This window comes from Pseudophryne corroboree, chromosome 11, assembly GCF_028390025.1.
Source record: "Pseudophryne corroboree isolate aPseCor3 chromosome 11, aPseCor3.hap2, whole genome shotgun sequence".
NCBI classification, from domain to species: Eukaryota; Metazoa; Chordata; class Amphibia; order Anura; family Myobatrachidae; genus Pseudophryne; species Pseudophryne corroboree.
Genome location: NC_086454.1, coordinates 314,468,457 through 314,486,652, shown reverse-complemented (window position 1 = coordinate 314,486,652; position 18,196 = coordinate 314,468,457). Strand labels below are relative to the sequence as shown.

Here is an 18,196-nt window from a genome sequence, read left to right as displayed (position 1 = left end):
TTATTATTCGCATGCATTTTGAAAATGTCTTTGCTATGCAGCGCTGCATCTTGTGTTGCATTGCCGCAGTGTGTGCATATCTCATTGTGAAAATGCACGGGTGTTTTCTCGTAGGTCGCTAAGTGTGAGCAGCGTTTCGTCCGTCTCCAGTGTCTCATCCAGCAGCAGTTCCGTGCGCAGCGCCGACTCTGATGACCTGTATGCTGACCTTGCCAGCCCCATCTCCTCCGCAAGCTCCCACTCGCCCACACCGGCACAGCCGAAGAAAGAAAAAGAAAAAGGTATCCCCCCCCCCCCCCCCAGTTTCCCAATGGTATAGCTACTCGCCCTTCCTGCCTCCCAGTGGCAGAGCTTCTAACAAGTCCTATCTTGGTCTGTAGCTTTCAGTGATTCCCATGTGACCTATAATGTAAGTTTGCTCTGTGTCATGTTTTTAATACAGTTCCTACTGACAAAAACAAAAAGGAGACGCAACGGCCTAAGGAGCAGCAGCAGCGGCCTAAGGATCAGCGTCCTAAGGAGCAGCAGCAGCGGCCTAAGGAGCAGCGGCCTAAGGAGCAGCGTCCTAAGGAGCAGCAGCAGCGTCCTAAGGAGCAGCAGCAGCGGCCTAAGGAGCAGCAGCAACGTCCTAAGGAGCAGCAGCAACGTCCTAAAGAGCAGCAGCAGCGGCCTAAGGAGGAGCAGCAACGTCCTAAGGAGGAGCAACAGCAGCGGCCTAAGGAGGAGCAACAGCAGCGGCCTAAGGAGGAGCAGCAGCAGCGGCCTAAGGAGGAGCAGCAGCAGCGGCCTAAGGAAGATCAGCAGCAGCGGCCTAAGGAAGATCAGCAGCAGCGGCCTAAGGAGGAGCAGCGGCCTAAGGAGGAGCAGCAGCAGCGGCCTAAGGAGGAGCAGCAGCGTCCTAAGGAGGAGCAAAGGTCAAAGGAAGACAAACGGTTGCGCGAGCCCCCCACCCAGCCTCCAAAAGCTGCCCCTGCAAAATTGTCCAAGCCGGTCAGCAGTAACAAAACAGCAGCTGCGCAGCCCGCTGTGCCTCCGCCGGCCCAGAGCAGCTTCAGCGCCCACAAGGACATCAAGCTGACGCTACTGAGCAAGGTGATGTGACCACGCTTCTTTCCAACAGTTCATTCTGTAGCAGTAGTCACTCATTAGCAGAAGCACTATTTAGTGGATTACATTCCTGCAATTCTTTACCAGTACAAAGTCTACAGGTTCATCTGCTGAATTACATCACTAATTTACCATTAACAGGAGTGGGGTGGGGGTTCTGTCGAGGCTCTTTGGCTGCTGGCCAAGCAGAACAATGCACTAACAACCAGGCAGTAATGAATGACACTGATAGCTCGTTCAACATTACACAGCCTGGCAGTCATCGTGCTTTCCTGGCATGATGCTGAATGTATATTGCTTCGCAGCTGCTGCCGGTACATCTCCGGCATGGTAAACTAAATGCAAATCAGACATTTAAATTTCAGTTTACTTCTATATAGGATGCCAGTAATAATGACCCAAGCCTGTGGCGGCCGTTGTGCTTCATCTTCCACACCCACTACTAGCGCACCTGGTACCTCTGCTAACTGCCTGGCTGGGCATGTTACCAGTGGGAGCTGGGCTGCAGCGGTGTGCCAGCTGTTCCACTGTGCATCCTGGCCACGCCTGAGCAAGCGTTAGCCATGGGTGAGGTTTGGCAGATATAGGAGATATACTATTTGCCACTGAGTTATTTTTAGGATGCACATTATCAATTGAGTTAGTGGTGCCAACACTAGATTTAATAGGAACAAAAATAAAAAGTTTGTTCTTCAAGGGAAAGATTGATATGTAAGCGATAAATACGTGTGTCTTTTATTTGACAAACCCATTACTGTCTCCGTGTGAAAAGTGTCTGCTTTTTTGTGTTTTGAGATGTTCATACATTCAAGACAAGGCATATACTTGGAAAAAAAAATATTGCCACGTGTGTCTTCAATTATTTGTCCATAAATTACTTTGTGATGGCACCTTTGGGAAAATCTGAATAACCTTGCTAAAATGCCCGCTAACCGCAACCTGCCTCTGCTTTGTCATGCTGACCGCACTAAGGATGTGCTGCTGCCCTGAGTCCAGTCCACAGAGGTGGCAGTTCGTCCATACAGATGTGCCTTCACACACCTTGTATCAGTACACCATACAGTGAGCCACTGCAAAAGTCTTAGCTTGCCACCTTTTTCTTTAAATTGTGCGTATTACTCGCATCGCAGACGCAGCGAAGGCCGCCCACAGTATACCAGTGACGTTAGGCTGCATCTTTAACTGCAGAGGAATTAGGAACCATGTAAAGTCACAGATGAAGCATAGTGGAACATGGTATACAGATTCAGATTCGGTCATACACAGAGGTACAAATATCACACTGCATTGCAGTCTAGCAAATTAGTTTTGTCACTTCCAGTGGTTGAATTTGTGTAAGTAAGATACACACTTTCAGTGAAAGAAGCTTGGTGCTGCCGAGTAGCCCAGTATTCGGCACGGCGAGAGGGGCGGTTTGGCGTGACTGCGGCCACGGTGTTTGAGGACACCTCTGTATGTTGGACTGTGGCTGGTGGGCACATCGCGGGTATGGTGGAAAGGTGCCTCTTAAGACCTGTTATGAGTTGGGCAAAGCCTGTACATATTTGTCTTGCATGTGTGTATCCTCTAATATGTCAGGTTAGCTCATACTTCCCCGTTTCATAACTCATCCCACAGATGTTGTTTTATATCATTGTATCTAATGAGATATTGACTCATCCCTACAGGGCACCGATAAGGGGAGTAGGAAACGATACGAGCCGTCTGATAAAGACCGGCTGGCCCCTCCACCCGCCAAGAAAGCCAATATATCCCCTGAGAGAGGTGAGTACTGTCCTCAGGGAATGAGCCGCGCTACACAAACAATGCTTGTTACCTCCAGCCTATTTCTTGTGTCTGCTACTGGAAAACTTTCGGGGCTAACAGATCACGAAACCCTTTTATATAATTTACACATAGGTCCCTCCTACTTAAAGTCTGAAAATGAACAGAGATGATAAGATATTTGTGATAGATACTTAAACCCAGCATGGTGATCTTTGTTTTGTATTAGTCAGACCGACTGTTAGGTGGTTGGTCTGTAAGCCCAAAAATAAATAAATAAAATATCCATTTTGAGAGAAGAATGCTGCTGTAAACATCAGTTTTGCAAATGCAATACTTAGCAATGCAAATGAAGGAGGAGATGCATAGCACTACTTTTGGTCGCAATGTTGATCTGCGACTGCAAGCTGAGTAATTCTCTTACTGCCATCTCAGTAGGGCTTGTGAGGCCATAGAATCTTCGTCTCGTGACTCAATCTTTGGCCTCGCTGCTCCTGGAAAACGAGAGTTTACGTCTACGCCGGCCACCCTCGTCCCTCCCTCCGAACACCTCTGCCTGTCAGTCAGGCAGAATTGTTCGCATTACTGTCATGCAATTTCCTAACCATTGTGAAACTGCGCTGGCGATCACAATAATGATTCTTACTGAATTAGGCCCTTAGTCTTTTTTTTAAGACGTTTTGAGCAATAAACATCTTGCCTTCAAGATGTCTGTAGAATTGCGCCAAACGCTATTCCATTCTCTAGGTTTTTTGGGTTGAGTCCAGCATCTCCAAACTCCGCCCTCTGCCAGCTACCGTGCAAGACTTGGTCCTTGGTGACTGACCAATTGGAATCAGCCAACGCCAATTAGAAGGTGTGGCAGCAGCGATCTTTATACGCATACAAAGAAATACGGTGACTCCATCTATTAGATAGCAGTATGCTGTTGTAGCGTTTGGGCTACATTAGCAGAATGTTTCGGGAGACCTGCTGCTCTCTTTGCTTTGGTAAAGAATCCTAATTATTGAGGGCAGGTTGCATATATTAATAAATATGCCCCCTTAGATAGTAAATAATCTCACTATGTAATTCATACTGATGGAGCCAAACTCAGTTTAGCTGCTACTAGCGGCACCCGCAATCCGTTTGGCCCTGCTGCCGGATGAATGAACGTGGCTATATCTGTACATTGCCTGTCTCTGTGCGTTGCCACAGCCTGAAGGCATCTCTGCAGACTGGAGTACTTTGAAGTGTTTCTAACATTGTCACGTTTTGGCACTTACAGTGTCTCCTAATCTCTAGAGGCTCATTTGCATCTCACAGGGGATTGTCAGTCCAGGGTTTCTACGTGTTGCTACATGTCACTCCTGCACTGTATATTTAACTCTGTTGCAAGAGGAGGATTTCCTCTGACTTGGAATAATCTAAATTTAGATAGTGTTAAGTAAACTTATTTACAACTGTTTTGTACATTTGTCTCCATTACTTTTTTTTTTAGTAACTTTTTAAAATAGTAAAAAAAGCCAAATATATCACTGGTTTATTTTGGTATCCGTGGGCGTGAGGATGGTGCTTTTTGCTGAGCATTGGACGGGTTTATCCTGCTCTCAGGGCAAATATAGGGCGTAATCCTACAGTGCATAGTCATAGATTTAGTTTATTCGTGCTGCATTTACTGAACGCATTGCTTTACGTTTCTGTGCTTCTCGCCCATATCTGCTGTATGTCTGCTAAACGATCTCATTGCCCTTTTAGAAATGGGATAAGAAAACAGCCCCACGTCATTCATTCAGCCCCCACATTCTATATAGGTTTGCTCCTTGGAGCTTGAGGGCGCTCTGCCGGTCCATGCCAGTAATCTGTGTCAATATTGCCCAATATTTTCTTTCCATTTTGTCCATGGCTGGGGGAAATAATTGCAACTTTTACGCACCTTTTGTGGGAAAGACCATCTTGTCAAGAGTGACGTAGGGTGCACACGCATGATCTCTGACTGACAGCAGATCTGATTTGGTGTATATCAGACTCCAGCTCCTGATAGGAGGTTAGCCACACCTGTCTGTGCTAGGCAGAGAACGCCGCACGCACCCGCTGTAAGAGAGACCGGCTTCTCCTGGGGCCGATTTGTGTGTAGCTTATTACTAACTCTTTGTTTTTGTCATCGCATGGCAGCAGCTCGAGACCGTAAGCAACCTGGCAAGCCTCCTTCACCGAAACCAGAGCGTCAAAGGGTTCCAAACCCCAAGCCTTCACCCGCTCAGCCAGACAGGTAGGTGGCGCATCTATACACAGAGGGCGCTCCTGTGGGTGATGTCACTTTCATATAATCTCCCCACAACCCCTTAGTGTGAGGGCATAGAATGCTCCTGGTAGTAAATAAAGAGTATGTTGAGCCGCTACTGTCCCTTTAAGTGGAAATACAATTTATTTCCTTGTTTGTTAGTTGATTTACTAACCCATGTACTTGTTAGCTAGATGTATCAATCCAGTTTGTGAAGCTCGTAGCCTTACTTTGTTGCTACAGTGTAGCAACTTTCTGCATCACAGATAACTCTGCGCTGTGGTAAGGCTGTTATTTTCCTCTTGCCAACCATAAGTGTGTGTATCATTTTACTGTGAGCTGGAGAACACACAACCGTTCTTTTCCTTTGAACATTTCATGCGTGTAAGTCTCTTGTTTTACAGTTATAGGATTATGAAATTCGTGTTTATGCAGAACTGGTGCTAGCCACAGTATGTATAGTGTTACCTGCAGTGTTTGCTATGCCTGGTATGGAAGTACTAGTAGTGCATACAGCAGCTCTGGATGTGTATTATGTACATAATCAACAAGGCTTCACTTTGTGTGTATCGTAGTTATTTATTGACTGTAATAGGTGGAAAGGGATGTAGTCAATTTACCTCCAATCAAAATCCCGACGGTCGAAATCCCGACAGCAATTCACCGACGGTCAAAATCCCGACATGGACAAAATACAGACTTTTAAAATACCGACAAGGTCAAAATACTGACATGTAAAATGCCGACATGTCAAAATGCCGACGAGGGGTTTTCATGATTTTTTCATTGGAACCGACTTGTTCATACTTTAGCATCCCAGTGGACCTGGAGGGGGAATATAATAGCGTGCCCAAAGCATGGCGAGCGCAGCGGTACACTTATATGATGTCCATGTCGACCTAAGTCGACATACACACACAAACAATGAAAAATGCATGTCGGTATTTTGTCCATGTCGGGGTTTTTACCTTGTCGGGATTTTGACCGTCTGTCAATTGCTGTCGGGATTTTGATTGGAGGTATTTCATACCGATCCCGGTGGAAAGTGTATAGTGATGGAGAGGGGAGGGAATATTCAATCTCACACATCAGTGTAGCAGAGCTGCAGGTGAAAAGTCAGGGAACCCCCTCTAATTAATGCATAGAACTACAAGCTTTTCTGCACAGGGTCAGCATTCTTTTGTTCTGTTGTCAACACTTTGATCTGCAAGCAGTGGCTTGGGCCGGGCACATTGGAGTTTAGACTCCGTTTCTATATAAAACAAAGAAAACAAAACTTGTTATTAAGGGATGCGGCATAATACTGGCAGTCATGATCTTGACAGTCATAAGACTGATAGCGGGACCCCCTGAGGCCAGGATCTCACAGCTTGGAGGAAAGTACAGGGGATAGGGTTAGGCTGCCTGATGGGGGGGGGGGGGGGGGTTAGGGTTAGGTTTCCTGATGGGGGGGTTAGGGTTAGGCTGCCTGATGGGGAGGTTAGGGTTAGGCTGCCTGATGGGGAGGTTAGGGTTAGGCTGCCTGATGGGGAGGTTAGCGTTAGGCTGCCTGATGGGGAGGTTAGGGTTAGGCTGCCTGATGGGGAGGTTAGCGTTAGGCTGCCTGATGGGGAGGTTAGCGTTAGGCTGCCTGATGGGGAGGTTAGGGTTAGGTTGCCTGATGGGGAGGTTAGGGTTAGGCTGCCTGATGGGGAGGTTAGCGTTAGGCTGCCTGATGGGGAGGTTAGCGTTAGGCTGCCTGATGGGGAGGTTAGGGTTAGGTTGCCTGATGGGGAGGTTAGCGTTAGGCTGCCTTATGGGGAGGTTAGCGTTAGGCTGCCTGATGGGGAGGTTAGGGTTAGGCTGCCTGATGGGGAGGTTAGCGTTAGGCTGCCTGATGGGGAGGTTAGGGTTAGGCTGCCTGATGGGGAGGTTAGGGTTAGGCTGCCTGAGGGGGGGGTTAGGATTAGGTTGCCTGATGGGGGGGTTAGGGTTAGGCTGCCTGATGGGGAGGTTAGGGTTAGGCTGCCTGATGGGGAGTTTAGGGTTAGGCTGCGGAAGGGGAGGGTTAGGGGTAGGGTAAAAATGCTTCCCAGGATGTGTCTGGATTCTGACCATCGGGTTCCCGATATCGTTCTTCTGACCGTTAGGTACTCCTCTCATTATTAATATACTGTAGTTAGCACTAACTTCTGTTGCTTTAAACGCTTAAGTTAAAATTCCTAAACGATTTCCAGAGTAGCTTACTTGGTATTTTATCTAACTTCCGTCCTTGTACCTCCCCAGTTATATAATATAGAATATGTCTCTCTCTTTGTGAGATAGGGATTTGGCTCAGTTGTAGAATCTATGTTCTTACTTTTTTTCTTATTCTTCCTGTTCTAATTCCTTATTTTGCACCCTCAGGAAGCGTCCACTTTCTCCGCCACAGCCGAAGAGCTCAAGCAAAGTTACCAGCATCCCAGGGAAGGCAACAGACACCACTGCCGCCACCTCCGCCAAGTCTGGCAAAGCAAGCACATTGTCACGCAGGGAGGAACTTCTCAAACAGCTCAAAGCTGTGGAAGATGCCATCGCTCGCAAGAGGGCGAAAATTCCCGGCAAGGTATAGCGGCGCCCAAGCATCCACGGAGAACCTGGAGAGACTGATGTGTTTTTACATGGATTTTGGCTCCTGCCACCTGTATTTTTTTTGGGCCACAATTTCCTCCAATGAAACAAGAAATCCTGCTGTAAAATAAAATAAAACAAAACCTCTGAACGCTGTTTCCAAACCTCTCTGCCTTGATGGAACTGAGGACGTTTCAGCAGACGTGGCGCTTACTGTAACTTGATGACTTGCTTTGAGCTTTCCTGACCTCTCCTTTTTTTTTTTTTTTTTTATACTTTTGGGTTTTTGTTTTTCATCAATTCGTTATTCGTTATCGGACAAGGAAAGCACCCTCCACTGTACAAGGAAACATATCCCCAATGTTGCTGCAAGTCACCCTAGACTTCAAACTCACTCTCGCCCTCTTAATCTCCTAGGAGAACAGGTATAAATATATATTGTGCTCCTTATTTTCTCCCCCCCCCCCCCCCCCTTTTTTTTTCTATTCCGTCTTTGCCGAGAACGGAGACGTTTTTATTTGTATGAAATAGGCTGTTTTAGATGGTGAAGACAGGGGGCAGGAGTGAGTGACGCATTTTTAAGAGCCAATGCAGTGCTATTTGTTGGGGTGTCTACCTGTTGATATGGGACATATTTGAGGGGGGGAGCAGGTGATTTATCCCTGAAATAAAGTATTTTGATAAAACATTTCCGTTGTTTCTTGACCTATTTGTTCTGATGGTTAAGAGGAAAAGCTGCAGGTTCTCCGCACCATCGCACTTATCAATACAGCTCCTTATGCAGAAGCCAGTGGGAAGCATGATTTCAGAAAGGATGGTTGCTAAAAGTACTAGTTACATAGCAAGGGGCACAGGAAGCCTCCGCTTGTCACGAAAAAAAAAAACGGAATAAAAGTATCTGCCTTAGCAACAAGGCGCCAAGCCTGGGGTCGTCAGCCAAAACAAATTCAGATTTGTTCCACACCTGACTTCATTACATCCCTTTATCTTCCACTGAGACTCATTCCAGGCTCTGTCCACCGAGGAGGAAATGCACAATATTAGAGAAAGGTTGCTGCTAGGACCCCGACCATCCGTTATGCTCCCTGATCCAAAGGCCGGCAGGTCTCAGAAACCATGGTCTAGCATTGCATGGCAGGCAACCTGCGGCATTCCAGCTGCTGTGGGGCCAAACATACACAGTCTCCAAAGAGAATGGGGAAAAAAAAGAATTCTGTCTTGGTGCTCAAGAGTACTCTGGAGTAATAATGCATTAACAAATGTTCCAGTGCAGTAACATTTTTCTGTTGTGGGGCCATACATCCTAGCTTGCCTATCCACAGTTAGTATACCTTAACCACTCGCCTGGCATGGTCGCATCAGATGTGACCACACCACCAAGTGTCTTATCTGACCTGGTCGCACAGGGTGCAACCAGTCAGATAAACAGTGTTAGCAGCTGCAACCAATAGCATCCGCTGTGGGAGTGTAAAACAACCCCCCACCCCCAGACCCCCCTGTGTACCTGGCAGCTGTCTTAGGGGTAAAAAGTAACGTTGCAATGTTACCGATCTTCCCGACTGATGTTCAGATGTTTGAGAGAATTTTTTATTTTTTATTTTTTTCCCCAAAATATATTTTTTTAACTAAAATAATTTTGGATGAGGTTAAATTTATGTTCTTCACCTAATTCACCCATAATAAAAACCCGGCAATTTCGGAGCGTTTTTTTGGGGGGGAAATCGTCAGTTAAGTGGTTAATAGCAACACTGTGGCAGGGTGTGCTGGAATGTATAGTTCCACAGCAGCTAGACTGCCACATGCTGCTTACCCGCTATGTCAAGCATTTCACTACTACTGTAGGCACTTTAGACCTGAGGCACATACTGTCCTGGGAGGGGACGATGGGGACATTATAACAGCAAGTCAGAGGGGATCAGTACGAAATCCCGGCGGTCGGAATACCGACCCAGAATCCCGACCGGCACCATCCCAACAGGGGGCGAGCGCAACACAGCCCCTTGTGGGCTCGCCACGCTACGGGCACGGTGCCTCGCTACGCTCGGCACACTAATTTATTCTCCCTCTATGGGTGTCGTGGACACCCACAGTGGGAGAATGCGTCGGGATTGTGCCGGTCGGGATTCCGGTGTCTGTATTCCGACCGCCGGAATTCCGTCCGGCGGGATCTTGACCGTATCTCATTCAGAGTCCTTCACTGATCATGTTTGAGCGGTTTGTAATAATTCCACTTCTTTGCAAAATACATGTAAATCAGTCGGTCACTTCTACTCTACGTATGTGACTGAGGAACATTTCAACAGGGTGGTGAAGACCTTTTAATATAAATATAGACAACCTATACATAATCCTCATGGGAAATTCACCTGGTGACACTTTGCAGTAACAATGGTTTTATTACTGTGCTAGAAGGAGCTATTAATAGTAAATACCACTATTTTTAGCAGTGTGCTGATTATTTACAGAACCACTGGAGAAAATGGAAAATTGTTGACATTCTTAGTGCCTTTCGCAAAAGGTTAAACCAAAAGTGCTGGAGGAAAAGTGCGGGGCGGTGTGATGGTCTAGTGCATAGTCCGCCGCAGCCGCTAATGCGTCCCAAACCCACCGTCTCTCGCTCTTGAACTGTTGCCAGCACATGAAAAATGCATAAAAATCACGTGCCCCTGGTGCCTTCTCTGTGTGATGGGTAAGACTCCATCCAGCTCAGTTGCATAAGACCTGAGGAACATGTGTAAAAGGACTGAAGAGTCAGGTGCGTTATGAGGCGAGAGAGATGTGAAAGCAGATGAGCCATCCCTGCTGTTACCCTTCCAGGCGGTCACTGCAATACCCAACCAGTACAAAACCTCTGTTCTCCCCTTCTCCTAAACAACTGATGACAGAAGGGAAACACTGCACATTATAGGGGTCCTGGCGACCACTATAAATTATCCAGTAGTCAGGGAGGAAAGTAACGTATCCTCATCTTGTCAGCAGCAAAGATTCTGGGTCTGTGCTTTTCAGCACTGATGAAGATTATGGTTAGTATCTGGGAGCACTCTTCACCTTTTTCTGCAAACTCTCCTTAAAGCAACTTTCTAGTTAGATAGGAGCATAACAGTCTGTAGAACGGTGGTATTTAACATGTCCCCCTCTGGCTACTGTAGAACTATACATTGCAACATACCCTGCCACAGCTTTGCTATTAGGGCATGCTATAGCTGTGGCAGGACATGCTGTGATGTGTAGTTCCACAGCAGCCGGACACCCGCATGTCTGTCTAGAGTGGTGTTTCCAAACCGCGGTCCTCAAGGCACACTAACAGTCCTGGTTTTAGTGATATCCAGGCTTGAACACAGGTGACTTAATTAGTAGCTCAGTTATTTTGATTTAACCATCTGTGCCGAAGCCTGGATATCACTAAAACCTTAACTGTTGGTGTGCCTTGAGGACCGTGGTTGGGAATGCCTGGTCTAGAGAAATATTTGCCTCACTGCGAATTTGGCTGCACTTCCTAGTTCCCATTCCTACCCGTAACGGCAGAACATGCTGACTGTATGATGTCACGGTGCCGTGAACCGGATAACTTTTTTGTTTGTTTGTTTGAAGACAAGATATGGTGGTGGGGGGGGGGGGATACAGAAAACGAGGGGAAAGCTTTGGGGACAGCAATAACTGAACAGTGAAGAAGACTATATGTGGGACATACAGAAAATAAACATGGCTGGAAAAAAATAACATTGTGACAGTAAAAACAGTGGGGACCACAAAAAAGGCTGTTTGAAGATTATACAGAGCAATGTGGAAAAGAAAGGGACATCGAGAGGGAAGTGGGGGGAATCATGGGATGTTAGTGTGGGAACTTTGAAAGTGGCATCAGTTGGAAGGGACGATCTACTGTAATATTTAGCCTATTGGTAACTAATGACAAATAGTCACTCCTGTTTCAGTGATGTCGCTGGTTCCAGGTGAATTTGTATATCATGTTTGTCTATTATTTATGTATGCACATTTTTTTCACATACTCCCTACCTTTACACTCATAGTAGGGACCTTCACATACCTACACTTTATATCACTTTACTATTACTATTTTTTAGTGTGATGCCCTGGGCGGGTCCTTTGCTGGATCATGTCTGGGGGTTCCCTGCGTTCCAGATGTTGGCCCCATAGTGTTAGGGACCTGCTCGACAAGAGGTGACCTGGACGATTGGTGGGCAGGCCGATGTCATTGGCCAACGATATACCAACAACCTCTTATGACATATTATACTGTAATGATCGTTTAGTGCATCTGCACCCCCTTTGTCTGTGTATACTACTTTTATTCTCAGCAGCAAAGCACCTTTCATTACTGGAGGGTGTGCAATTTAAAACCATTTCTCCTGGTGAATTGACCCTGAATATCAGACTCCAGGAGATGCAGAGGTGGGGTATGACCATAATAACGGAGCATGGTCACACCAGTCTGACTATATATGCTCAGAGTTACAAATATTTGAAAACAGTTTTCAAGGACAGTTGGCTACTGGGGAAGCAGTTAGCTTCCTGACGGACGGGATCCCGTCGGTCGATATACTGATACTGGGATGCCGGTGTCGCAATACCAACAGCCAGAATCCCAAACGTCCATTCAGAGGGAAGGGGGGGAAGGTTAAGTTTAGGCAGGAGAAGGGTTAGGGTGCAGGCACAGGAAGTTTAGGGTTAGGCAGCGGGGAAGGGAGGGTTAGGGTACTTTAGAGGGGGCTGTCGGTATCCTGACATCAAAGTACGTTATGCCCAGTAGACTCTGACGTACATTAATCCTCTTCTGTCATCGTTCCGGAGTTCGAATAGATCATGAGTTCTTGGCACTATGAATATAACTACATAATGAAATCTGCAATGCTTTCCATGTTATCTGGGTTTTCTGTCTTGGACGCACCAAAAGAGGAACATTATTGTGCAGTTGCTGAATATTGAAAAATAGGGACTTTTGAAGAGACAAAAATTTCCAGGGACATCTGTAAAACATATGACTGCTGTAGGGTAGATACACACAGGGTCGGAAAAACAACGCATGTAAATCACACCGGTAAAGTTGGTCTTATCTTCAGTAGATCGTTAGACAAGAAGTTCTCAAAAGCGTCACGCACAGCATTGTACATTTATTCTTCCCATCGAACGCCAAACTATTTAACAAGCATTAACGCTTCTGAACACAACAGGCAACCTCAAGCAGATGCTTGCCAGGGCTTGGTTGTGTATAGGACTGTTTGCTTAGAATAGTTTGGACTGTTGGCATCCACAATGCGTTTCATAGACTTCAAAAACGCGTCGTGACTGGACATGCGTAGCGTGCTTTAAATTAATGTGTGTTAGGCAGTTAGTTAAAGCCTTCAAGAACAAATCAAATTCCATCATTGCAAAAACCGCACTAAGGGGGGGATTTCAATTAGCCGCAGTAAATTTTTCTGGGAAACTGTATTTTTTTGCAATTTTATTTGCCCGATGTGTTTTTTTCGGCCAATTCAATTAATGCCTTTTTTTTTCACGGAAAATTTTGTGAAATGTATTACAGGGTGCAACATAATATATGGAATGAACATGAGGTTGTGAATGCAAATTTACTATGACGAGGCCTCATTCTGATACGTACTGTACCTATCCTACTGGAAGTAGTTAATTGGTCGACGGTGAATATGTCTACAGCAGTATGTAGACGGAAGAATGCTAACACTTGTTATGTAAAGCATTTTAACCATGTTGTCATTATAACGTTCGACACGCTGCTTTACAATCATGTTAAACGTTACAATGCCAGTACAGGTTGAGTATCCCATATCCAAATATTCCGAAATACGGAATATTCCGAAATACGGACTTTTTTGAGAGAGTGTGAGATAGTGAAACCTTTGTTTTTTGATGGCTCAATGTACACAAACTTTGTTTAATACACAAAGTTATTAAAAATATTGTATTAAATGACCTTCAGGCTGTGTGTATAAGGTGTATATGAAACATAAATGAATTGTGTGAATGTAGACACACTTTGTTTAATGCACAAAGTTATAAAAAATATTGGCTAAAATTACCTTCAGGCTGTGTGTATAAGGTGTATATGAAACATAAATGCATTCTGTGCTTATATTTAGGTCCCATCACCATGATATCTCATTATGGTATGCAATTATTCCAAAATACGGAAAAATCCGTTATCCAAAATACCCCTGGTCCCAAGCATTTTGGATAAGGGATACTCAACCTGTACTTAAAATGCTTCAAACAGCATTACACCTGTGTCTACATTCTCCTGTCAACCATATGCTGTCGACATTTTGACCCCAGCATTACTATCGACTCAACATATATATCCCTATACCCAGGGGTGTAGTCAGACCTTTGTGGGCCCCATGGCAACATTTTGAAGGGTCCCCGTTCCTCTTCTAGAGAGACCTCTTTCTTCACAGAGTTATTCATATGCTCCGTAGTAATGCCCTAGTTAATTTTATGCACAATAGTGGCTCCTTACAGTAGTTCATGTTATTCTCCATAGTAGTGCCCTATTTCACAATATACCACACAGTGCCCGCAGTTCATATTATACCACAATGTAGTACCCCAAATTAACAATATGCCCCATTGTACTGTCACCAGTACACCTGCCACACAGTGCTTAGAGGCAGGCCCCAGAGGTGGGCACTCTAAACCTCTGGGCCCCATAGCAATGGCACTCCCTGCACCCACTATAGCTATGCCTGCACCCACACACGGAGGGATGGTTCTACACAGCTGAATACGTCCTTTATCCACCACCTCTCCCCAGTTCTCATACATTTATCGTTCTGCAGAGATTTGACCACCTCAGTATTGCCTGACAAGCGCACATCTGGATCTGTACATAGCACATGAACGTGTGCATTGTGTTGGGTCACTTGTCCCCACTGGGGCAGAGATTATTTATTCAGGTATTGATAGATGCCTAAAACAAAACAAAAAAAGAGAGAAACCTGGATATTTTTGTTCCTAGAATTCCTTTCTTTTTACTAAGCGAGCAGTTATCTATTCTTAACTAAAGGCTGTCTAAAGACAGTACGGTGCTGGGTGGGCTTAGATGATTGTCACCTGAACAGTACGGTGCGGGTGTGCTTAGATGATTGTCACCTGAACAGTACGGTGCGGGTGTGCTTAGATGACTGTTACCTGGACAGTACGGTGCCGGATGTGCTTAGATCAGAGGTTCCCAAACGCGGTCCTCAAGGTACCCCAATGGTCCAGGTTTTAAATGTATCCATGCTTGGCCACAGGTGACTTAATTAGCACCTAAGTCAACTTGATTTAACCATCTGTGCTGAGCCATGGATATACCTAAATCCTGGACTGTTGGGATGCCTTGAGGACCGCGTTTGGGAACCTCTGACTTAGATGATTGTCACCTGGACAGTACGGTGCCGGATGTGCTTAGATGATTGTCACCTGGACAGAATATTGCTGGATGTGCTTAGATGATTGTCACCTGGACAGTATGATGTTGGATGGGCTTAGATGATTATCACCTGGACAGTATGGTGTAGGATGGGCTTACATGATTGTCACCTGATATAGAAATAACGTTACACACACATGTGGCGCTCAAAGGACAAATTATTCTCCCATGTGTCACAAATGGTAATAAGACAATAATCACCCTAGGTATTCCAAATAATAATGATCCACCGTTTCTGCAGTCAACCTAGAGAAGGGTGACCACCTCCACACAATGGTTATTGGTGGTGGGGCACAAAAAGAAAATATATAGTGCAGTGATCCTTTTTCAATTGGTTGAGCATACAGCCCACAAACCCGCGGTCCCCAACAGAAGACCTCTAGATCCGGATACAAGAGATCAGGAAGACCCTCAGAGTAGTTGTGTTGAAGCTGACAAGTTCCCTTGTGAGCAACGCGTTTCTGACTCAATAGTCCTTCGTCTGACGAAGGACTATTGAGTCAGAAACGCGTTAAGTGCTTGTTCTTCTAACAATCCCTGCTCACAAGGGAACTTGTCAGCTTCAACACAACTACTCTGAGGGTCTTCCTGATCTCTTGTATCCGGATCTAGAGGTCTTCTGTTGGGGACCGCGGGTTTGTGGGCTGTATGCTGAGCTGCTGTGCCTTTCTTTGGATTGTCATACCATGCTTTTGAATCGTTTATGTCTGCAAGTATATTCTGTCTTACAGATTTAAGTATCCTTCATGCTAAAGACACATCTGAAAGTTATTATCCTGCACCAGTGGAACCATCTTTCAAATGCTGATTTACACTCGTGTGTTTGTAAGTGCATTAGTCGTTTAAACTCAACCAATTGAAAAAGGATCACTGCGCTATATATTTTCTTTTTGTTTTTGTGCCCCACCACCAATAACCATTGTGTGGAGGTGGTCACCCTACGTTGACTGCAGAAACGGTGGATCATTATTATTTGGAATACCTAGGGTGATTATTGTCTTATTACCATTTGTGACACATGGGAGAATAATTTGTCCTTTGAGCGCCACATGTGTGTGTAACGTTATTTCTATATCATTCGATTTCAGTGTTGTGGATGTACACTTCTGTTACACTCATTTGGGCTGCACCTTGATCTTAATTGCGCACTGGAGTTCTCACTCTTGCTACTATGATTGTCACCTGGAAAGTACGATGTTGGATGTGCTTGAATGATTGTCACCTGGACAGTACATTGTTGGATGGGCTTAGATTGTCAACTGGACAGTACGGTGTTGGATGTGCTTAGATGATTGTCACCTGGACAGTACATTGTTGGATAGGCTTAGATGATTGTCACCTGGAAAGTACGGTGTTGGATGTGCTTAAATGATTGTCACCTGGACAGTACATTGTTGGATGGGCTTAGATGATTGTCACATGGACAGTATGGTGTAGGATGGGCTTAGATGATTGTCACCTGGAGAGTACAGTGTTGGGTGGGCGTAAATGATTGTCACCTGGACAGTACACAGTTGGATGTGCTTAGAAGATTGTCACCTGGACAGTAAGGTATTGAATGTACTTAGACCAGTGGTTCACAAACTTTTTCGAGTCATGGTACCCTTGGCCAAAAATTTCTTAGTGGGAAATTTAGAATGAAATCTTAAATTAAGAAAATTGTGTTTATATGTCATACTTGGGGTCAGTTGTGTGGTGAGGGACAAGATTTGCTTCTGTTTGTCCACATATTTTATGGTTGGCAGCCACCAACACTGGTTTTGCCTATTACAATGACCGTAAATAATGTTTATTGGCCCTGGACCACCAATCCAAGGCAACCTTGCAAGTACCCTGAGGCACCTCAGGATGCCTAGGCACACAGTTTGAGAACCACTGGCTTAGATGATTTGCTACCTGGATAGTACGATGTTGGATGTGCTTAGATCAGGCCTGGCCGACCTGTGGCTCTCCAGCTGTTGTGAAACTACAAGTCCCAGCATGCCCTGCCACAGTTTTGCTATTAGGAAATTCTAAGGCATGCTGGGTTGTGTAGTTTCAGAACAGCTAGAGAGCTGCAGGTTGGTCAGACCTGGCTTAGATAATTGCCACCTGGACAGTAAGGTGTTAAATGTGCTTAGATCAGTGGGTCCCAAACTGTGTGCCTAGGCACCCTGAGGTGCCACGAGGCTCTTGCAGGGGTGCCTTGGGTTGGTGGCACAGGACTAAATCAAACTATTTAAGTGATAGGCAATCAGATACCACATGGACAGTTCAGTACTGAATGTCCTTAGATCAGCCTTTTTCAACAGGTGTGCCATGGCACACTAGTGTGCCGCGAGCAGTTGCCAGGTGTGCCGCCACCGCTGCACACCAGAGATGCCTGCTGCCACTGCCCGCACACAGACCCGCTGCCGCCAGCCAGATATGCCTGCTCGGGCAGCGCTGCACTTCCGCGACAGCCAGCCCGTGACCTTTGCTGACTCATGGGTCACGCACTGCACGTCGCGTTCCCCCTGCACACTCACTGACTGCTTCTCCTTCATGCTGCCTCGGACCAGCATTCCTGATTTCTCCCCACTGATTTAAGATTACAAACAGATATATACAGTGTATATATATATATATATATGTATATATAAAAAAAAAAACATCCATGTGTGAGGAATTACCACGGTGGGGGGGCAGGTGTGTGAAATTACTATATGGGGGGCAGGTATGCAGAATTACTGTAGGGTGACAGGTACATAGAATTACTATAGGGGGGCAGGTGTGTGGAATTACAATGGGGGCATGTATGTATAATTATTATAGGGGGGCAAGTGTGTGGCATTACTATAGGGGAGCAGCTGTGTGGAATTACAATATGGGCATGTGTGTAGCATCACTATGGGTGGGGCAGGTGTGTGGAATTATGATGGGGCAGGTATAAGGAATTACAATGGGGGCATGTGTGTATAATTACTATGGGGGAGCAGGAGTGTGGCATTACGGGGGGGGTAATGAGTGGAATTACTATGGGGGCAGGTGTGTTGCATTAATATAAA

The 18,196-nt window shown here is 45.7% G+C and overlaps 1 protein-coding gene across 4 annotated transcripts in view; it reads left to right on the top strand.

Moving 5' to 3' along the window:
• Window positions 1–8,411, top strand: part of ZC3H18 (zinc finger CCCH-type containing 18) — a 182,130-nt gene extending 173,719 nt beyond the window's left edge. For 3 of the 4 annotated variants that reach the window (XM_063945649.1, XM_063945651.1, XM_063945648.1), the window contains 5 exons: window positions 115–281; window positions 443–1,092; window positions 2,775–2,871; window positions 5,026–5,122; window positions 7,520–8,411. In XM_063945649.1, coding sequence (XP_063801719.1) covers window positions 115–281; window positions 443–1,092; window positions 2,775–2,871; window positions 5,026–5,122; window positions 7,520–7,724 — 1,216 coding nt within the window. In that variant the 3' untranslated portion in view covers window positions 7,725–8,411. The remainder of the gene's footprint in view (window positions 1–114; window positions 282–442; window positions 1,093–2,774; window positions 2,872–5,025; window positions 5,123–7,519) is intronic. The other variant, XM_063945650.1, reaches the window with a different exon arrangement.
• Window positions 8,412–18,196: the final 9,785 nt, after the last annotated feature.